Source organism: Pecten maximus, chromosome 13 (assembly GCF_902652985.1).
Source record: "Pecten maximus chromosome 13, xPecMax1.1, whole genome shotgun sequence".
Lineage (NCBI taxonomy): Eukaryota > Metazoa > Mollusca > Bivalvia > Pectinida > Pectinidae > Pecten > Pecten maximus.
In genome coordinates this window covers 9,159,531-9,183,795 of record NC_047027.1, presented here as the reverse complement: position 1 = coordinate 9,183,795, position 24,265 = coordinate 9,159,531, and the positions used below count along the sequence as shown (strand labels likewise).

The window sequence follows — 24,265 nt, the reverse complement described above, 5'->3', positions numbered from 1 at the left end:
TGAAAAATTTCATGAACAAGCAGCTGAAGGCCCAGTCTTTGTATGTACTTGTTGTCACCAAACATGGTTTCCAAAGAATGTTGTAAAGCTTTCTAACACTAACATCAGTGACCGAAGCAAGGCTTACTGTACAGGTTACATATCGCAACATAATGAGGAATGGCTGTGCCGAACTTGTTTAGCAACACTCAAGGGAGAAAAAATCCCAAGACTCTCTCATAAAAATGGAATGATATGGCCTATAAAACCAGATGTCTTGAAGTTGCACCCTCTCGAAGAAAGACTGATATCTCAGAGAATACCATTTATGCAAATTAAAGAGTTGCCAAGAGGAGGCCAGTTATCAGCTAAAGGAAATGTGGTTAATGTACCTGTTGATATCCAGCCAACAGTAAATGCATTACCGAGACAGATTGATGAGTATGTAACCATTGATGTAAAACTAAAAAAAATAGTCTATCTCATAAATCTGCTTGTTTCAATGAAAATGTACGACCAAATGCTGTTATGAATGCCCTAGAATGGCTAATGGAAAACAGTGAAATGAATAAGAATGCAGGAATCAATATAAATACTTCTTGGAAAGAAGATGTTCAGAGTGACCAAAGTGAGATGATTTCTGAATACACAGACAAAACACAATTAAAAGACGATAGAGAAATTGAAACCAATTATGACAACTTTTACGAAGCTACACCTGATGAATGCATTCAAGGCAATGCTGATACACTGGTTGATGAAGCTGACACTGATACGAACAAAATTTATGTATTTGCGCCTGGTGAAAATCAAAGACCTCTCGGTTTGTATGAAGATACAGATGCAGAGTATCCTTGCTTCCCGACAATATTTTGTGGTCAGAAAAGGAAAGAAAACAGTGAACGTCAAATTCCTGTTCATTACAGTGATATTGCAAAATGGGAATTGAGAAGTGTTGATCGGAGGGCTGCTCATTCTGTTCCAAACAAGATGGAGACAAAGTCAATCTTGCACTTCGGAGATGTTAATCAGAGGGAAAGAAATTGACTGCAGGTCAAGCTAAAGATTCTTCAACCACTAATTCGATTGTAAGGTTAAATGAAGGTTACTATATATTCAGAACATTACGTAATTCTCCAGCATACCTTTCATCTAAAACGAAGGATGTCTTTGCAATGATAAGACAGCTTGGCCTGCCAACATGGTTTATGTCTTTGTCGTCAGCAGATACAAGATGGCCAGATCTGCTCAGAACCTTATCTCAGTTAGATGGGAAAACTATTGATGATCTTAAAACAGCTGACTGGAGTTTTAAAACTAATCTAGTTCAAAAAGATCCTGTAACTTGTGCACGCTTTTTTGATAACAGAGTTCAACTTTTTGTTTACTCTTTTCTCAAAAGTTACCACAATCCTATTGGTAAAGTGACAGACACATTTCGCAGAGAAGAATTCCAGAACAGAGGTCCACCACACATACATATGCTTCTATGGACTGACAATGCTCCAAAATATCCAGACGATGATGAACAAGATCTCACTGCATATGTTGACAAGTATATTACATGTTCATTTCGAACAGGCAATCCTGAACTTGCAGAACAAGTTCAATTACAGGTACACAAATATTCTAAAACCTGCAAAAAAGGTGGCAAACCAGTGTGTCGATTTGGGTTCCCACTCCCTCCATTACCATGAACAATGCTTCTAGAACCACTGGAAACTGATGTTGCAGGATACAGAAAAAATACACAGAACTACAAAAAAAAAAGTTGAATGAATGAATACAAAGATGGCTGCGAGTTAAGTTTTCAGGCATTTTTACAAACAGTTGTCCAAATGGAAGAAACAGAATACATCAAATGTAGCAGAGCATCACTGAAAGGTCCAAAAATATTTCTCTGTAGAAACCCTGCTGAAATGGGAGTGAACTACTACAACTCAGCAGTACTCAAAGCATGGCATGCAAATCTAGACATTCAGTTCGTTTTAGATCCATACGCATGTGCGACGTACATAGTATCTTACATCAGTAAGTCTCAGAGAGGTATCAGTGCTTTGCTTGAAAAAGCCTCACAAGAAGCAATTGAAGGAAATATGGACCTTAGACGTTAAGTCGGACATATTGGCAACACATTCTTGAACTTTGTAAAAGTCAGTGCTCAAGAAGCCAGTTACTTAATACTCCAAATGCCATTGACACAAGCTACTAGAGATGTAGTTTTTATAAATACTTCCCTACCAGATGACAGGGTATTTCTCTTAAAAAGTCAAGAAGATCTGGAAAGTCTACCTGAGAATTCTACTGATATCAAAGCTGATAATATGATCACCACGTATGATAAAAGACCAAAGCAACTTTAGAATTGATGTTTAGCAGATGTAGTATCTGAACTGGAAGTAACATTTCCAAAAGAAGCTCAAAAATCAGAAAAATCAGAGGAACAAAACGAAGATGATGTATCTGAAGATTAAAACTTTTCAAATCAAGATGTTTTGGTACATTTAAAGAATGGGATAAAGATTCGGAGACGAAAGAACAAACGCGTTATACGATATAAAGGTTACAGCCAAAAGACAAACTCTGAACAGTACTATAGAGAAAGAATTCTTCTATTTTTTCCATAGGCGAAATGAAAGTACTGATATCATTAATGGATATACAACATTTGAGCAACATTATAGAAGCAAATCCAACATTATTAAAGCTGAACAGAAGAAATATGAGCATTTTGTTGAGGAACTAGAACAAGCCAGGCTTCTGGCTGAGTGTGAACTTGATGATTTTGATGAAGTAGCTCCAAATACTGAGCATACTGAAGCAGACGATGCTGACATTGGTCTACAACCTTCAGAACAGTTTGTACATTTTGATCACTACCACATGAAGATTATGATATTGGTCCAGATATTGGATGGCCAGCAAAAACTTCTGACGCACAAACAAGTCCAGTTAGGATCCCTGCTGAACAATATCACAAACTTCTACAGTCTTTAAACTGTAAACAGAGAGAATTTCACAACCATGTAAGTCACTGGATCCAACATAACGATGAACCTTTGTATGCATTTTTAACTGGAGGTGCAGGAACAGGCAAATCAGTTGCCATTGATACCCTTTATCAAATTTTACATAGAGCTCTTTTTTCAGAAGAAGGAGAAAATCCGACGACATCAGAATTTTACTTGTGCCTATACTGGAAAGGCAGCTTATAACATTAATGGAATGACTATAGCATCAGCTTTTCACAAAAAGATGTACCAGTCACAGCAAAACATGTATGCTGATGAGCTAAACACATATAGGACAAAGTGCAGAAATTTATCTGTAGTCATCATAGATGAGATATCAATGGTTGGAAATAGACTCCTAGCATTTATCCATGAAAGGCTTCAGCAGCTGACTGGTACAAAACAAGACTTTGGTGGTGTCAGCATAATTGCAGTTGGTGATTTATATCAGCTTTCCCCAGTTGGAGATTCTTGGATTTTCATGTCCAGGCCAAGGTCTTGCCAAAAACCTATGGAAAGATCATTTTAGCATGTTTGAGCTTACTGAAATCATGAGACAAAAGGATGATATTGAGTTTTCCAAAGTCCGACACCATGAGTTGTCAAATGAGGACAAACAAACTATTTTGACCCGCCATGTTAAAGTAGGCCCTATTCAACATCCAGTCACAGCATCACATCTTTTCATTGAAAATAAGTTTGTGGATGATTTCAACAACAACTTTATGCAAAACCCTACCACAATCAAAGTAAATGTCCAAGCTGACACAGATGTTCTCTCCCAAACAAAACTCTCACTCGATGTCAAAACGTCCCTTATTGAGAAGCTTCCAGACAAACAAGCTAATACTGGACAACTAAAGACCAGTTTGACTATTGCAGTATATATGATTTATGATATTTCTGTAAACATTGATGTTGCTGATGGTTTGACAAATGGTAGTACATGTGTAGTGAAATATATTGAATACAAACAATCCACCATTAGACCAGCCATTGTATGGGTACTATTTGGCAATGAAAATTAGGAGCAATGAGAAGATCTCAGTATCAACACTTGTTGAACAGAAACGTAGATAAATCTTGGACGCCTATCTTTGAAACAAAGCGTACATTTATGTATAACAGAAAGACATTTGAAAGGATACAGTTTCCTCTTACACCATCTGCTGCAAAAACTGTTCACAAAGCACAAGGTGCAACACTGGATCAAGTTGTAGTCAGTTTGTCACAAACTAAGACACGCAAAATACCACATATCCACTATGTCGCACTCTCGAGTTAGATCACTACAGGGACCACAGAACCAAATCAAAAATAGAATGTGGGTTTTCACCGTTTGGGCAGAAGATTTAATAGGAAGGTAATACATCGGGGCCTACTGATTGGATATTTATGAGAGAAGTTTCCAAAGTTTTAATATGTGGGTTGGGCAATACATTTAGATGTAAAATATATAGAAAAACAGTTTATTTTTTGCTAGTCTGTTTTTGTCAGGGGGAGTTAAGTAAGTGTGTATTTTGTTTATAATTTGGATGAATTTTTAGTGCTGAATTCAATACAAGATGGCGGCTGGACCAGTGTTGAAAACTCCAATTAAGCAGTACAGTGATAAACGTTAACATAACGTCTATGGAAAATCATTTGGTTCCGTGGTCCCTATAGGGAGCTACCGGAATTGACATTTGATGCCTGTACTGTTTAACACAGTCAAAATCGCAATACTGCGTTTATACCATTTTTGAGTTAGAGTTACTCCCCTTGGATCGATCGCCAGGGAGCGCCACTCGCCATGCCATTACAGCATGGCCGCCATATTAGATTACATCTCTTTGTGTGAAACGTAAACTTGCAAATGGCCTACCTTAGAAGTACCACCTATGTAAGTTTTTATTGTTTTTGGTTATTGTTAACATTTAATGAAAGAAATATCTCGGTCTAGACAGCTGTCATTCCATTTTTATGCAGTTATTTACTTTGTGTATTCGATAGTTCCGTACCACGTTGTTCAACATTCCAAACACGTGGTTATGATTTGTTTCAATAGACAACATATTTCCAATACAAATTTCATCTCAAGCTAAGCGTATATTCCTTAAATTCTTAGTTTGTTGTCTTGCGTTTAAGTTGCCATTGTTTCAGGCATTATAAGTTACCGGTTATTTGTTATTTTATCTACTTACATTTGTTCTAATTACATACACATGTACATTGTACTTAGCGTACAGGTTGTAAGAGTGACTTTGTTTATATTGTAGCTTTTACGATGTCACCGGGAAGAGATTAAAAGCAAGTAAACTTAACCCATTCGACTTCGTTATCTTTCTCCTGACCACCTAGAAGCACTAAGAAGGTCGAGGCAGAACAGTAAAAGATAGACTTCAACGGTAGTTCAACTTCGCCAGACATGGAACGAAACGACGAAACAAGAGAGAGAACGTTAACAGAAAAGGGCCATCTCTATCAAGTTCAAACCAAGCAAAAGAAGAGACTCGATGGTATAAAAACAATTGAAAAACTTTGTGGAATTTTAGAAAATCTGTTAGTTGAATCTGATGATGTTCAAAAATAAGGGAAACATACTCACAGTGGTTAAATACTTACGAAGAAATATTACAAATCCATGATGATCTACAACAGCTGTACAACGGAAACGACGCAATAACTGACAATGATTGGTTTCAAAGTAAAAACATCATCTATATCAATACAAAGCATGCAGTTGAACAGTGGTTTATGGAGCATGATCATTCAACAGTTCGACCAAGTCGCTTGCACAGTACTTCTATACAGGATGATAATAGATCTCAAATAAGTAGAAAGTCAAATACTAGCCAAATCTCCATTGCCAAACTTCATGAGAGCCAGAAAAAGGCTGAACTGCTAACACGAAAGGCTGCCTTAAAGGAACAGCACGAAATTGAAGCAGAAATGTTAAAATTGAAAATTAAGGAGGAAGAACTACAAATCAAAACAGAACTAAACATTTCGGACGCTAAATCAAAGATATTAGAGGAACTTGAAAGAAGTATTTTCGAGGACCAAAGGATGGAAGAAGAGATTGAGGTAACCGGGATGAACGCACCACCAGTCCCTCCTCAATGTCAACCACCCTTCGGGTATACATCTGTAACCTCACCACCCAGCAGGCATCCTACATCATTTATACCACTGCCTTTCCCTCAACATGCAGGACAACAGGTTCCACAACAAATTTTTCATTACAATAATTTTGCCACACAATCCGATGGACTTATTCACAACTCCGTATTAAGCCAACCACCTGCCATGGCCACATCGATAGCTTCGACACCATACAGGAGACCCCCATTACCTCCCAGGGTAGAGTTTGGAAATCCATCAGCGCCAGAACCATTAGGTCAGTCTACATTATCGCCAGACGCTAGACTCTTTCTACAATCTGCACCAAATGCATCGTTAGCGATAAATCGGAAAGAACCAGTGTCCGAATCACAGGCTATTACCAGATATTTAGCCAGAAAGGACTTGAATATGGCTAGATTTTCAAAGTTTGATGATGATCCAGCCTCACTCACCGCCTGGAAAAACTCCTTCAAAGGTGCTGTGAGGGAACTTCAATGCGTGACACCAGCTGAGGAAATTGACCTACTGATTAAATGGCTAGGACCTCATTCCTCTAAACAAGTTCTAAGTTTGAGGACGTCTAATTCGCACAACCCTGACATAGGACTAACAAGAATATGGGCCAGACTAGAGGAGCGATATGGAGCACCGGAACTAATTGAGAACTCACTTAAAGTCAAATTCACAGCCTTTCAGAGAATCGTCGTGAAGGATTACAGCAGATTGTATGACCTGCTGGATATTTTGTCCGAGATCCAGTCTCTCAAAGAGGACCTCAGGTACGCTTCTCTGCTCTCCTACTTTGACTCTTCCACTGGAGTAAACCCAGTAGTATCTAAGCTGCCGGGACACCTACAGACAAAATGGACAGAGAGAGCGACGAGATATAAGATTACTCACAAAGTCTCGTACCCACCACTCAGCCATTTTGTCTCATTTATATCTGACATGGCCACGATGCTCAACGACCCCAGTTTTAAATACGAGAGTCAAGACACAAAACCACCCAAACCCAATGTTCAAATAAGGAAGACAACATTACAGGTACCTCCATCCTCAAGTCAGGAACACAAGGGATGCCCAATCCACAAATATGCTAGTCACAAACTAAGTGAATGCAAACTGTTCAAGCAGAGGAGCCTGGATGAACGCAAGAATATTCTTCGCGACAACAGAATGTGCTTTAAATGTTGCGAGGACTCTCACATAGCGAGAGAATGTAAGGCTAACATCAAGTGTGAAGAATGTGGGTCACCTCATCATCCTACTTGTATGCACTTTAACTCAAACAGCAACGGAATGAGGAAAGATAAGATGAAAGGACAGAAAGCCACGAACACCAAAAACACACCTGCTGACGGAGAATGCACAACCCGGAACTCATCACGACAGGGAGAGCATTACCGCTAAGTGTACATCGGTGTGTGGAGATTTCACAGGGAGGTACCCTAATAATCACCCAGAGAAGTCGGTCAACGTGTATGCCATCTTAGATGATCAGAGTAATCACAGCCTAGCGTCGCCGGACCTCCTCGATGCCATGAATGTTGTTGGGGAGGAGGTGAAGTACACTTTGTCATCTTGTTCTGGCAGTTTCGGGATGAGTGGGCGAAAAGCGTTTGGTTACACGGTGGAATCTATGAACAATACATACCGAAGGCAGTTGCCAGCACTCTTAGAATGTACAGACATACCAGAAGACCGATCGGAAATCGCTACACCAGAAGTTATACAACATTTGGACCACCTGAAGGATGTACCTATATTGCCATACAGGGCCGACTGTAGCATAGGACTTTTATTGGGAAGGGACATTCCAGATGTCCATCAAGTTTAACAGATTACCGGTCCAAAGAACTCCCCCTTCGCTCAGAAACTAGGGTTGGGATGGGTTGTTATTGGAGACGTCTGCATCGGTAACATTCACAAACCTTCAATGACCGAAGTTCATGCGCGAAAAACGAGCGTACTTAAGGATGGCCGAGGGACTATATTTGAACCATGCAAAAATCAGCTGATGGTAAAAGAAGACATTATGTTAAACAACAATGACCTTCTCTTCCAAAGGACAAAGAACGATGACAAGGTTGGAACTTCCGTGGAAGATCGACAGTTCGTAGGTATAATGGAGAAGGAAATGTTCAGAAATGAAGATGGTAATTGGATCGCACCTCTACCATTTCGTCTACCACGCGACCGGATGCCCAATAATCGTAGAATGGCTTTCAAACGTGCTATGATACTAGACAATTCACTCAAAAGAAATCCTACCAAGACAGAACATTTTGTCACATTCATGGACAAAGTCTTGAGCTCCGGTGCGGCTGAGGTAGCCCCAACCCCTTCAGACGAAGTCTGGTACCTGCCCATATTTGGTGTGTACCATCCTCAAAAACCAGATCAAATTAGAGGGGTGTTCGATTCATCAGCAACTTACAACGGCATATCCCTGAATCAGGTCCTACTTTCAGGTCCTAACCTGACCAACGAACTGTTAGGTATACTTCTGAGATTCCGAAAGGACCGAGTTGCCTTCGCAGCGGATATAGAGCAAATGTTTTACTCATTTTTGGTCAGGGAAGACCATCGTGACTACCTCCGATTTTTCTGGTACAGAAACAACAATCCTAACCTTGAACTTATTGAGTATCGCATGCGGGCTCATGTGTTTGGGAATAGTCCCTCCCCCGCTGTTGCCAACTACGGGCTTAAAAAAAGTGTGGATAGCCAGGACGTTGACCCCACCGTAAAAGATTTAGTAGAGCGGAACTGTTATGTTGACGATGCTCTCGCGTCGTTACCAGAAGAAGATGAGGTCATAAGTCTCATAGAAAAAACACAGATGGCTCTTAAGTAGGGGGGTAACCTTAGACTGCACAAGATTGTCTCAAACAATCCTAAGGTTATTAGCGCCTTCCCGGTTGAAGATCTGGGTAAAGAGGTCAAATCATTAAGACTGGAGCAAGACCCATTACCAACACACAGGAGTCTGGGCCTTGAATGGGATATGGCCTCCGATGAGTTCAAGTTTGACATTGAAGTGAAGACTAGCAACACACCACTAACAAGGCGCAGCATGTTGTCAGAGTTGAATAGCATATATGACCCACTTGGGTTTGTGGCCCCAGTCACTATTCAGGGGAAGATACTCATGAGGGAAATTACTAAAGGCTATAACTGGGATGAACCGATTGAACAAGATCTGGAGAAAAAATGGAAAGTCTTCAAGGAAACAGTCAGAACACTTAAAGACTTCAAGGTCCCACGCATGATAGTACCTTTGTCACTCAGCACGGCAGGGAATGCGGAGCTACATGTTTTCTCAGACGCATCGGAGAAGGCTGTCAGTGCCGTAGCTTACCTCAAGGTCTGTCGAGAGGAGATACAGTACACTGGATTTGTTATGGGGAAGACTAAACTAGCCCCCTCCCATGGTCATTCCATACCTCGATTGGAACTGTGCGGGGCCTTATTAGCAACAGAACTTGCCCAAATTGTCATTGACAACTTAGATGTTGACCTTGATACTGTCCAATACTACACAGACAGCAAAGTTGTGTTGGGCTACATTAATAACAAAACCAGGAGGTTCTACAATTACGTGAGCAACAGGGTAGAACGTATACTGAGGCATTCGAGTCCCAGTCAATGGAACTACATTTCCACCAAAGACAATCCAGCAGATTGTGGCACCAGGGGTGTTTCTTCATCTAATGAACTAGATAAGTGGCTCCAGACACCAGAGAATCTACGAAAACACTCTCAGAACTTAGCAGCTACGGAACACTTTCCGCTTATATGTCCTGAAGATGACAAGGAACTCAGGGTTGAGACCAGGAAAACGGGAATCAAGGAGGAATTCCTTGACAATCTCCTCCAAGGTTTTTCTTACTGGCGGCGACTTGTGAACGTAATCGTACGCATCAAGGGATACATCAGAAAATTCAAAAGTCGGTACAAGAACACGCATTCATTGGAGACAAACGGACGTGAGGATCGCAATGCAGCTGAACATCTCCTTCTCCGTATGCACCAGAACGATCAATTCCCAATGGAAATAGAGTCCTTGAAGGAGAGTAAACCCATAGCTTCTGCATCAACCATCATTAGGCTCGCGCCGTTCCTCGACTCTGATGGAATCATGCGGGTTGGAGGTCGCTTAGGTCAAAGTTGTCTCCCACTGGAGGAAGCCCACCCAATCATAGTGTCCAAAAGTCATCTATTGCAAAACTGCTAGTGAGACACTTTCACGACAAAGTTAAACATCAAGGACGAATACTCACAGAAGGATCCATTCGTAGTCATGGATTTTGGATCATTGGCGCGAAACGGTTGATTTCGAAAGTCCTGCATGATTGTGTACCATGCAAAAAACTGCGAGGAAGTGTACAACTCCAAAAAATGGCGGACTTACCGCCAGACAGACTAATTCCAGCTCCTCCATTTACTAATGTAGGAGTTGATGCCTTTGGACCCTGGAACATTATAACAAGAAAAACCAGAGGTGGTTCCGCGAACTCCAAACGTTGGGCAATTCTATTCACATGTCTCGGAACACGAGCTGTACACATAGAAGTTGTGGAAGAAATGAGCACAAGCTCATTTATCAATGCATTGCGTCGCCTGATTGCCATCAGGGGGAATGTGAAGGAACTTCGTTCCGACAGAGGCACAAACTTTGTGGGAGCTGCAAATGTATTCAAAGACATGAACACAGTTGAGGTTGTGAATGTCGAAGACGAACCAATTAAGAGATACCTAAAGGACGCAGATCTTGTTTGGAAATTCAACTCCCCCCATTCATCTCATATGGGAGGGGTATGGGAGAGATTGATCGGCATGGCGAGGAAAATCCTGGACGCGATGTTCATGGAACTATCATCCCGAAGCCTTACCCATGAGGTACTTGTGACCTTGATGGCGGAGGTGAGTGCAATCATGAATTCGAGGCCAGTTACACAGATCTCTACAGATCCTGAAGTACCAGTCATATTGAGTCCAACCACACTCCTCACTCAGAAGACATCTTCTGAAGCGTTGTTTAATTCCACTGACCTTGACATCAAGGATTTATATAGAGAACAGTGGAAGAGGGTCAAGGTCTTATCGGAGATGTTCTGGAGACGATGGAGAGAAGGATATCTTCAGACTCTACAAACACGCAGAAAGTGGAATCGAGAGACTAGAGACATGAAAGAAGGAGATGTAGTTCTTCTTAAGGACAAAAACCAACCAAGGATGGAATGGCCTGTCGGTATCGTGGTAAATGCCATTCAGAGTGATAGTGATGGAAAGGTTCGTAAAGCAGAAGTCCGGACCAGGAAGGATGGGTCAGATGTCCATTATGTTCGTCCAGTCACTGAAATGGTCATGCTTGTTGAGAACTAAGGATGTGGAAAATAAACTGTGTCAAATACAAAACAATACTCTATCAAAGACATTATATTGCATGTGTTCTAGTCAATGTAAAGTTAGATGTTCTTAGGTTTGAGAATATATTGTTTGAAAAGTTTGAGTAGTGTTAGTTTGAAACTATAGTTCTAGTTTTCCTCTCATTATTTAGTTAAGTTAGTATATATTGAAGATATATGTTTTTTCAATGATATACTTAGAAACCAAAAGTATGTGCCAATTACTTATCATTAGATAAGAGCTATTGTTCTAGTCCCACTGTTACTATTGAAAGTATTATGTGCATTGTTACGCTTAACGTGTACCTAAGTTCCATGTATATTTGAGCTTGTATTATTTTCTAGTCAGATAGATTTTATACCTAAGGTTGTTAAGAGTTCATATTTATTGACTCGCATACCCACCTAGTCATTATACTCTTGATGTTGTGTCAGTTTATTTTGAACATTTTGTTTGTTTGGTTTAATACATTTTTTGTATTAAGGTAGTATCCTACATTTTCTACTTGTTGTCTAGAGTAGGTTTGTTTATGCCAAAAATATGTTCCAAATTATATTGGTTATTGCCATATGGTCAAACTTGGTTTACATTTAGTGATATGGTAAATATCAGACAGGGAGTGTACTGTTTAACACAGTCAAAATCGCAATACTGCGTTTATACCATTTTTGAGTTAGAGTTACTCCCCTTGGATCGATCGCCAGGGAGCGCCACTCGCCATGCCATTACAGCATGGCCGCCATATTAGATTACATCTCTTTGTGTGAAACGTAAACTTGCAAATGGCCTACCTTAGAAGTACCACCTATGTAAGTTTTTATTGTTTTTGGTTATTGTTAACATTTAATGAAAGAAATATCTCGGTCTAGACAGCTGTCATTCCATTTTTATGCAGTTATTTACTTTGTGTATTCGATAGTTCCGTACCACGTTGTTCAACATTCCAAACACGTGGTTATGATTTGTTTCAATAGACAACATATTTCCAATACAAATTTCATCTCAAGCTAAGCGTATATTCCTTAAATTCTTAGTTTGTTGTCTTGCGTTTAAGTTGCCATTGTTTCAGGCATTATAAGTTACCGGTTATTTGTTATTTTATCTACTTACATTTGTTACAATTACATACACATGTACATTGTACTTAGCGTACAGGTTGTAAGAGTGACTTTGTTTATATTGTAGCTTTTACGATGTCACCGGGAAGAGATTAAAAGCAAGTAAACTTAACCCATTCGACTTCGTTATCTTTCTCCTGACCACCTAGAAGCACTAAGAAGGTCGAGGCAGAACAATGCCGTTCAGCGTCCCTGGACACCAGATGACGGGACCCATCTGAACATGTTCGGCTGGGATTTTCATCATGGAGATATTTTGGCAGAATTTAAGCAGGAAATTAGATTCTGAGCTTGTTTATAATGAAAATGTGGGACTGTGTAGAGTATAAAGGGGGCCATAGACCTTGTTAATACGAAAATATAGTATTTATTTCAGTGGTAGCTGTATGAAGCGTGTATCGAAGTCCCGTGGTATGTCTGGTTATTCTGTAGTCAGTACCCTGGTTCGATTTTTGGTGGTTTTTTTCTGGTTGTACTCTTGTCCCTAGCCCGGTTCGGTGTTCGGTGATGTGATTGGTTGTTCTGTTGTCACTACCCCGGTTCGAATTTTGATGGTTATTTTGGTAGTTATGTTGTCCCTAGCCCGGCCCACTGTCCTGTGTGTGTGTTTTGACTCAATTATATAAATAATTGCTCTTGTCCTAGGTTTTTTTAGATTAAGGCGAGAAATAAGGGGGGGTGGGGAGATAGCAGGGAGTTATCTGCCCTTGATCTTCAGGCTATATATTATTTGTTTATATTTTTCAGTAGTACAATATCAATAATCTTGTATGACAAAAAGATATCTGTCTGGATTTAAAATTCATAAAGATATTTATATTTTAATTGAAAATTTGTTTCAATTTTCATGTCCTTTTCTAATAGGAATCTCCATCTCCGGTACCAATAGACGACTTGACCTACCAGCCCAAGACTTGCAGCCAGCCACTTCCTATGTGGACATCATACCCTATGGTCCTATCCTGTCTCAGAAAAGGTAAATTTTAAAAAATGTGTACGATTCTATAGGGACCACAGAACAGAATCAAAAATAGAATGTGGGTTTTCCCCGTTTGGGCAGAAGATTTAATAGGAAGGTGAATACATCGGGGCCTACTGATTGGATATTTAGGTGAGAGAAGTTTCCAAAGTTTTAATATGTGGGTTGGGCAATACATGTAGATGTCAAATATATAGAAAAACAGTTATTTTTTGCTAGCCTGTTTTTGTCAGGGGGAGTTAAGTAAGTGTGTATTTTGTTGTTAATTTAGATTAATTTTGGTACTGAATTCAATACAAGATGGCGGCCCCCATATAAAAAAAAGTTCAAATTGGTAGAATTTTTTATAATTCCATTTAGAGGTTTCCGAGATGACATACTTCAAAATTATGGCTGCTGGACCAGTGTTGAAAACTCCATTTAAGCAATACAGTGATAAACGTTAACATTACCGTCTATGGGAAATCATTTGGTTCCGTGGTCCCTACAAAACCTTCACATAATTGACTTCAATGAAAACAGTCTTTCAAAAGACAAAGATGTTGATGCAGAGATGCAAAGGTTGTCAGAAAATTGATTACAGCTTTGTTTCAATCCACTATATAATATACACATGCAAGTCCAGTTTCTTCTCAACAATGCCAGATCTTTGAACAAACACATCTTAGACATAAGATCAGATCCAAATGTTTTTGCAGCTGATATAGTGGGCATAGCAGAGTCTCGACTTTATATCGATGATAGAAATGACACATTTGAATTAGAAGGATTCAGAATATTTAGAAATGATGTGCTGCACTCTCAATCACTACCACACTATGGACTTGTAATGTATGTGGAATCTCATTTAGATGTTATCACATATGAAATGTTTTCCACAAGAGACGTAGAATTTTATTGCATTTCATTTAATCTGTTCCAAATACTTGCGCAATGTGCAGTTGTATATAAGAAACCAGGCTGTTCGCTATCACACTTTTGTGCTATAATGAAGGAACACGTACAACCACTTGTAGATGTAAATGAAAAGATTGTTATAATGGGAGATTTTAATGTAGATTTGAAGAAAACTGGACAAGATACTTTTCTCAGGTTTATGGAATCAACATTTCACTGTACACAAACTATCAAACAGCCAACAACCAAAATGAAATCACGATTGGATTTAATATTCACAAATTTCACTGAGAGAAAAACTGGTGTTTTAGATGCCTATTGATCTGACCATGATATGGTATACTGCGCTGTGAATACTTAAACCCGCCGTGAACATTTGATGACTGTATTCGCATGCGTCTCAATATTTGAGACTGTATGACAATACGTCACCTTGGCGGTTTAGCTGTAACTGGGTTTCTACCAATTGATAAGACATGCATATGACTCCTGTATAGTTTCTCACTACACAGGACTTGTATGCATGTGGTATTATTTAGTTCAAAAATGATCTTATGTTGTCAACTGTGCAGCATCTGTCTGGCGTCAACTGTTTCCTTTAAACTTCTTCACAATAACTGAAAAGTGAAAAGTCCAGCATAACGTTATTGCATCAGGTGAGTGATTCAGACCTGTGGGGCCTCTTGTTTTTACATGTACATATGATTACTTTGTGGTTTCCTAGTACATTGGAAATATATGGTATTTCAATATATTCAACTTCATTTACACTAAAGCCATGTGAATTTGAAATATCATTGATTTTCAGTTATAAAACTAAAATATTGTGCATTTTGATGAGAAGAATTTCAAGATGTGAATGTTTACATTGTTTTTTTTTACTTAACAACCATTTGTATCCAGCAATGATGTCATTAGACAAGCATACACATTTAGATAAAATTTAACATTTCTCTCAATTTATTTTAATCAGGATAACTACAATATGTATGCAAAGGTATATGCTAATATTACCACAGACATGGTATTACCGGATGAATAGTAGACAATGAAGGAAACTGTATGTGTTGAAATTTCCCTGTACAAATATACATATATTTCATACAGATGTGCACTGTTAAAAGAACATTACATGTTACGTAATAAACTGTTACAGCCTGTATTTAAGGACATTATAGTAAAATTTCCTTCCGCCCTGAATTGATTTGGAACGCTTGTGACAATGGAAACGTCCAACTTCATGGAAATGAAGAAACATTCATTAACATTTTGCAAAATTTTGGACTGGATTGCAGTTGTTACTGACAGAGAATCTGCAAACTGCACTGTTCAACTTATGTGGTGTCATATTAATGTAAAAAAAATTCCATGATTCTTCAGTTTGAATTTAATTAAAATAATATGTATGTTATTTATTAGAACTCGTGTAATCAAATGTGCTTTAATTCTAACAATGGTATAGCATTTTTTAGTACCATGTACTATTAATGTTTTGTATGTCAAAACTATTCACTATATATATGTGATTTTTTTTCAATTTAACGTTTCTTAATCAAAATGTAGACATAGTATTTGTACAATGAGGATCTTAAAAACTAAGCATTCAATCAAACAATATAATACATTGTTTAAGTTTTTCATTGTTAAATTCTAGTATTATACATTATAATAGCATCTTTCACCATTTAGTTTTTCAATGCATACAAGATATCAAGTGTCCTAAAAGGTCTAATATTAATGAAATTGATATCACCATGTACAAAATGTATATGTATATCAGAACTATTATACAAACTTATCTCCATGTCACAGATAATAAAAAGCTGCCAAGATTAAAAAGCAGCAGCAGGAAAATAATACCTGCATATTAAAAGCACTAACTTTGAACTACAATGCTTAAACAAGCTACCGTATCACTGTCAGCTTCATTTCATAACTAATATGAGGTTAGTATAGTGTAGGGGGGATGTCACTGCCGCAGCTATAAACGCTCGTAAACTCACCCTCTACTGATGAATTGAATGAACTATTGAACTTGAGAAGTTGACATGATATGGATTAATATTAAACAAAGTTAGTACAAGCTATATTGCGAATCATTTATCTCCATTCAGTAATGCTTGTTTCAACTACATTTATTACTTATTGAAAAAAACACCTGCTGTATGACTCTTAAAAGTGTAGTGTGCTATACTAATATGTGATATAATTAAAACTAATTATAGAAATAAGGGATTTGCTACATTTGTATTACAAATGTATTAGTATCTTTACCATTTCTGTAATTTGTGTATTTTGATAAAAAAAAACATGATTTTGCACAAATGTACTTCTTCCAAATTAATATACTATAGAATACAGCAATGAGCGCTCCTCTTACACTCGACAATTGTTTCACTGTAACTGATAAATTATAGTAATGGCAAGTTTTTCTGATAATTTTATTCGTAAACAAGAAGTTGTTGTTTATTACTTGACGTTTACAACGAAACTCTCTTCTATCAATGTATATGAATCTTCCATTGCTAACTTAAAATGAGAATATACCTAAACTATTTCAGTAATCGTTGCTTAAGAAGTGTAAGGCCATTGCAAAATATGTTACTATTCCTTTTCTTGTTCAGCATTTCAGTCAGGTACCGCATCGATAATTATTTTATAAGTCATTATAAATCTAAATATTCAAGACATGAAGTGTGAAAAAACCAATCACTATAGCTTTACAAAATTTACAACAAGCACATTATTTGTTGCAATACTGTATTAGTCATATTTTTATAAATCAGTCTGTGTTTTATATCAAAGAAAATAACTTAATATATATAATGTACATACATAGGCAACTGTTTGGTTTGTACAGCACCTCACCTTATTCTCTGTAACAACAAGGGATTTGTCTGTCAACCTAAAATGAATTTTATCAGGCTATTAGTACATATACCAGCCCCTATGATATTCCTTATCAGAACTTTCGATTTTCGCTGATAAGGTTTATCTATGCTTATTGTTAATTTTTATGCAACAGCTATTACACAGTCCTGAATGTTTTGTTTCTATGATAATTTTGATACTATTTAAAAAAAAATGTTATGTACTTGAACAATTTGATTTTCATAATGCAAGTTTTCAACTTTAACAATCTTGCTTGTCTTCTATAAATGATTTATAAATGATTTTGTTTTCAATATAAATGGTGTCTGGTACTTGCCTAATAAAAGATCTGTCTGGTTATCATATGTTTCCTAGCTCACATACATGTATTTCAAATATGTATGAAACTAAACCTGATATAACAATTCTGAACAAATATCATAAGAGTACCTTCTATGATAAATTTAATTTGACAATAAACAATTTTCTCTATATACTCATCTTTTGTTATACTTTAAATTAGAAGCAAATGTTTTGTTACCTAACCTGCCAAAAGAACATAGTTATAAGTTTATGCAGTGGTGCGGCGTTTATTGCCTGTCGTTTGGTTTGTTTTGGTTTATTTTGCTTAACGTCCTATTAACAGCTTAAGTCGTTTAAGGACGGCCTCCCGTGCGTGCGACATGCATGCGTGTTGTGAATGCGCGTGTTATCAGCAGTGGACTCTGAAACTTGCCTGCAATGGTCGTGTTTGGATGATCCTGATCATTGTTGTTATTTTTCAACTCAAGATGGCACCATGTCCGTCCGCCATCTTGAAACTTACATTTTCATTTACTTAGAATGAGTTCTAGATACACCAGTAGTATGTAATTAGGAAGTCAGATGACCGTTGAGGCCCATGGGCCGCTTGTTAAGATGATGTATTTATAATTATGAATGAGCTTATTAATGTAACAAGGTTACTCTGACCAAAAGTCCAGCCTAAATAAATTTATTCCATGTGTATCAAATTTGGGCTATTAGGTCATCCCCTCTATAGAGCTGGAAGATTTCAGGGGCTATTAACCCCAGACTGACCACTACCTGGATATAAATAACGACGCGAGCTCTACGTCATAAACAAGGGGGGGGGGGGGGGCAAAACAGCCACGTGCTGCTGAGGCAGTCTCCTCCCCATCCGGGACCCAAAACCCACGGGACCCAATTTGATTGGTCGATTAGCAAATAGGTGTTAATGAGGGTCATATAAAAGGAAGTGCGCGCCTCCTGAGCACTTGTTGAGATAAGGAGATTGACAAGAGGTGGACACACGGATTTTGTTAATAAAATCAGCACTTTACCACGCCTGATTATTAGAACAACATGCAGGAGACCATCTTAAAAGTGTTAACCCATTGAAAGAACATCACAAATTGGGATTCACTAATTCACTTTAATGTGGAGTGACCGACCACTATGCATTGCTATTGTGCTATTGATGAGGGATTCATGTGCTTACTGTGCAGTGCTATTGTGCTATATTCATGTGAAGGATTTATGTGCTTACTGTGCAGTGTTATTGTGTTACATTCACGAGATATTTATGTGATTACTGTGTTGTTTTTTGTGCTATATTCATGAGGGATTTATGTGCTTACTGTGCAGTATTATTGTGTTACATTCACGAGGGATTTATGTGATTACTGTGCAGTGCTATTGTGTTATTGACGCAAGCTTTATGTGACTTTTGTGCAGTGTCATTGTGTTATTGACGAGGGATTTTTGTGATTTCTGTGCAGTGTTATTGTGTCGTATTCATGAGGGATTTATGTGACTATACTTTGCAGTGCTATTGTGTTATTGACGAGGGATTTATGTGACTTCTGTGCGGTGCTATTGTGTTATTAACGAGGGATTTATGTGACTTCTCTGCAGTGTTATTGTGGCTTTGATGATGGATTTATGTGCTTACTGTGCTGTGCTATTGTTTTATTGACGAGGGATTTATGTGCTTACTGTGCCGTGCTATTGTGTTATATTGTGTAATATATTCATTAAGGATTGGTGTGTTTGCTGTATTGAATTCACTTGGTGTAGTGTAGTGTAGCGAGGTAACGGTGTCTTACATTGTGTTATCTTGAAATATTACCCGAAAAGGAGGCAGGGATTTACATGCTATGGCATTGTGTTGCCATTCTAAATTTCCGGTGCTTATACTTTTAGAGGAATTCTACTTTGAAATTGTTTAAAACATCAAGTTTTCTCCACGTCTCTTGAACGACCGGGCAGTTGTTTCATCAGCGGGAGTGACCACTAGTTATCACCGTCCAGGGTGAAACACGATCCCTCCCAGGCACTGCGCGCAGGCCGAACGGAGAGGACGCACTTGAAGGAGCGGTAGGGTTTAGCTATCCCGGGCACGCCCATTGTGGAAATCTGGGACACTGGACTCCATTATTTTGGCCATATTTTGGATTACGGAACCACAGGATATGAAACTTTTATGTAAAAACTTGGCACATAATAAATGTATATAATTGTATGTAATGAATCATGGTTTTCATTTAATTAAGGTACTGGAATCGTTTACGTTTAGGGCTCGTAACACGTTATCATTGAACCATAAAACCAGTAAGGTCTTTTATAAACTTAAGTGACGGCCTGTCAAATCGAGCCCTGACCCATTGCACTAGTCTCAATTATAAACACATAGATATATCGGACTGGTCAAAAGTCTTTCAACAAGGCAGGTATAGTTTAGCTAATCAATCGTCACGCTCATATGGTGGAAGCGGTACTACTACTCTGATTACAGAGTTATAAACATTTAATGATCACCACTTAACGACTACAGACGGTTGCCGACATAACTGGACGTAACGAGGTTTAGACTTTCGACAGAGGCTAAAGGCAAGCAACCAGACGCTGTTATAGATAGATATATATAGATATAGAGCTGGAGGCTTATTCGTCACAAGTAGCAGTCGGAGGCTGGATTCGTCACATTACTGACAAATCATTTTTGTTTAATATTCATCGAGTCATTGTACATCGTATTTAATCTGATTATAGCAACTTGATAAAGTGTATGCGGAACACAGACTGAAACAAATCGCATGTATTTAATTTCGCGGACATTACCTAAAATCAATTATACATTTCCACCTTCAATACGAGGCTCACAACATATCAATCATCCCTCGTATACTTAACAATTATATAAGACATCGAAGCCGTTTCAAATATCCTTAGTCTTATAGAAGATATTTTTTTTAACTGACATTTAAAACTCATCCGTTTGGATATACAAGTTGCTAACTTACTTTGTTAGCACCGTACTATATCAGTTATCGTTGCCATTGTATACAGCTTCCTCAAACGGCAGACTGGTTGAGCTACATGTAAATCACAGGTTAAAGGGTGTTTTGATTATTGCCTTAAATATGAGATACAGAGGTAGATACTACTTACATAGAACTCAATAATACGTTCTACAGTGCACAATATTAGCAACTCAGTCACTGAATATTAATGCAGTGTTGAAATATAAATAAATGTTGGTAGAAATTTGTAATTCATTAATGTAGCAAACGAACCAGTGCTGTTTGTAATAAATCTGAATGAATATTACTGTGCCTCATACATAATGATTAAATAAACCGTGTTACTCCTATGATTGTATAAGCGTTACAAATCCTACCTGGTTAGGATCAGCGCCTTCCTGTAAAAGGTCCTTAACTTCGTTTTTATTCCCCTTCTTTACAGCACGTTCCAATTCAGAAGTGGCCTAAAAGGAGAATCAAATTCCACTGCAAAAATTTTAAAACTACTTTTCTGACATGTAAATTGTATGCCGAGCATAAATACACATGGTTAATAGGTTTTAAATGACTGACACATTTTATTTAAATCTTAAACACACTAGTGATATGTTCACTTCTCTACCTATCAAACTATTAGAACATTTGATCAATGCATCTTAGACATAAGGGGAGAAAACCAATCTAAAACTTCTTTTCAGCAATATATCATTCAAATGTTTGCAATTACAAACATTTCCCAGAGTTCGAAAAATGCGATGTTATGCTGCCACTTGTCATACCCAAAACGAACAAAATTCCAACGGAACCTGCATAGCTCACCTGGATATCGGGTAGCACCATTTGAGCTGTATTATGTATCCGAGAACCGGTTATTTCTGTCAATTTTCTAAGATAGGTAAAATGAGAGTTCTGGTTCAAGTGGAAATTCAAAGCAAACTGGATGCGACTGACAGGTCAGCATGGACCCCGTCACGCGGCTATACATAGACATCCCCTTTCACTCCCAATAAAATCATATAGGCCGAGAGTGACTGAATCGCTCGCCGTTTTTTTTAAATTCTATTATTCAAAAAAGGGAAATGCTAGTAACTGAATATAAGTTTGGTATGTGGGTAATAGTATACGTGTTCATAAAAAGTTTATACATATATATTTTTTCTTCTTTTCAAAAAAAAATCCTTTTTGATTTTTGTGTACATTCGCTTTATTTATGTATTTATTGATATATATGTTGGTTTTTGTTGGGGGTGGGGGGTGGGGGGGGGGGGGGGGGGGGGGCTGTTAGCGCCTGACATGAAATTGCCAAAGCTGGAATCACAGATTGATGATTTTAAAGGTAAAGGGTCTTATATGTTAAATATGTTGCAGAACTAATTGCCTTCGCCTTCTGGTGAGTACATGATGCAATATATTAAAGATTTGTTCTCCATGAAATTAAAAAAACATAGAACTTTTAAATACTGTGTAAATGCAATTAAGCAATATTTGATAGTTGTGTATAGTATTAGTAGCCTCTTTCAGTCTTTGTCCAGTCAGGTGAAATGAACAAGGCTACTAACACATGGACCATTTCCTGCAAACATTTATTGGGTGTCTTGATCTTTGAACTAATACACACCTAATAACTGAGCAATAATTGCCCTGCATGTAGACTAAGAAGCGACTTAATTTAGGATCTTATAGTGTGTCCTCTTTCTGAACATCTTTCTTCTTCCTAATGTTACCCTTGACGATGCCTCAGTTTTGGTCTTCAGTTGAGCGCTCGTCCCGGCGAGGAAGACTCTGGACTCTGTCCCTAACCGAGACAAACCAGAGTCTTTAAACAGGTAATTGCTACTCCTGCTTAGCGCTCAGCATATTAGGAGTGGAACGACTGGTTCACCCGTTTTCAGCATAATGTGACCGAGTGCGGTGTCCTGCTAGGTGTCTTCGGCAGTATGCTTCAGTTAGATATCACTATTAATCGGCAAAAGATCCAGCCTATCACAAGGAGACTTAACACGAACATACTGCAGCCTCCCAAAACACACATCCGCACTAACCACACTCATACATGTCGCAGGCACGGGACGCCGTCCTTAAATGACCTTAGCTGTTAATAGGACGTTAAACTAAATAAACCAGACCAAACCTTTAGCATAATAAATTCAAGTTGTTGATAGGACGTTAAACAAATCAAACCAAGTAAAACTAGCACATCTATATTCAAGACACTATGTATTGTGAGGAAATATCCATGTATTATGTAAGGTATTAGTCTAGTTCGCTTCATATCATACTGTGACATTGGCATATTGCATAAAATGACAAATCGTATAAAAAACGACAATTTTGCATCTAACTTTTCATTAGCGATACATACCACAAAGAACGAGAACACGGTTATTATGGAATCTATTGGCCAGAACAAAGGGCCAAGATATTCACAAATATCACCGATAAGATTTGACACATTGTATAGTCAGGTTGTTTACATTATAACGCTTTAAACCTAGTCAGCTTGTCAAATCTACCATGTTGATATAAAACAAAACAAAAAATAGTCCAACCCTATTACCTTGTTACTTTCACGCTATTATGATACTTTGTGGTATCTGTACCCATCTATAACAAGATTGACAGGTAAGCCGATTACTGTAGGCTACGAAATTTAACACTGCTCGGCATATTATATAATGTCCTAATATCACCGTTCTTTCCATGTTCTATATTTATATGTGATCGTATGTAATTTACCTGAGTCTTGATAAAGGGGCAGATTGTCTCGAAAACTTGACAATGTACTTGTCTGTACTGTCGTTAGTACTACCTTACAATTATATATTTCTAGTAATACGCATCCAACATTTGTTTCACGCTAACATCTCATTTTCAAAAACGATTTACATAACATGCTTATTTTTATTCTTATTTTTCTTGATTTCTTTTTCACTGAATCATATTTATGATAATAACAATATTCGGATTCCTGTCAGGATTATTCAGTTCTATTAATTTTAATGTCCTCGGCTGTGCGAGAAGCCCGAAAGTGTTGTTCTAATAGGGGTGGTTTGAGTAACGTAATTGAGATCGATAATATTTCAAAATCACAATTGTAGATATTTTATTGGACGTGTTATTTTTACGTCATTACATCCAACATTACACGGGAATCCTGACTTACAATATAATTAAAATCTACGTTACATGAACATCTGACAATATCCCATTGGGGGTCACGTTCTGGTGACCTTTTGGATGAATCTTGGTATTTAATTTAATGCACAGGTTGCATAATATGTCAATTGTTTTGAAGTGCTTTCGTCCCATATACATACCGTGCCGAAATGGTTTGCTTCAGATGCCATGTCGTGACGAAATGTTTTGCTTCAATGACATCGACAAATTGACAATTCGCCCTGAAAGTGAAATACAAGGACCTCATGTCACCCTGGCGTGACCCCTTATGGGATGTTGTTAGACGTTCATGTAACTTAGTGAGAATGACCATCACGATTTTAATTAGATTGTCCTGACCTACTGCCGCGATTTTAATATTGCTTAAATTATCCAACGCAAAATATTTGTGTGTGGCACTGCTTTATCAGC

At 38.0% G+C, this 24,265-nt stretch overlaps 1 protein-coding gene across 1 annotated transcript; it reads left to right on the top strand.

Moving 5' to 3' along the window:
* Positions 1-9,102: 9,102 nt before the first annotated feature.
* LOC117340411 lies at positions 9,103-10,332 on the top strand. Its single transcript, XM_033902172.1, has one exon. The coding sequence runs from the start codon at positions 9,103-9,105 to the stop codon at positions 10,330-10,332; it is 1,230 nt and encodes a 409-aa protein (XP_033758063.1).
* The last annotated feature ends 13,933 nt before the right edge of the window (positions 10,333-24,265 follow it).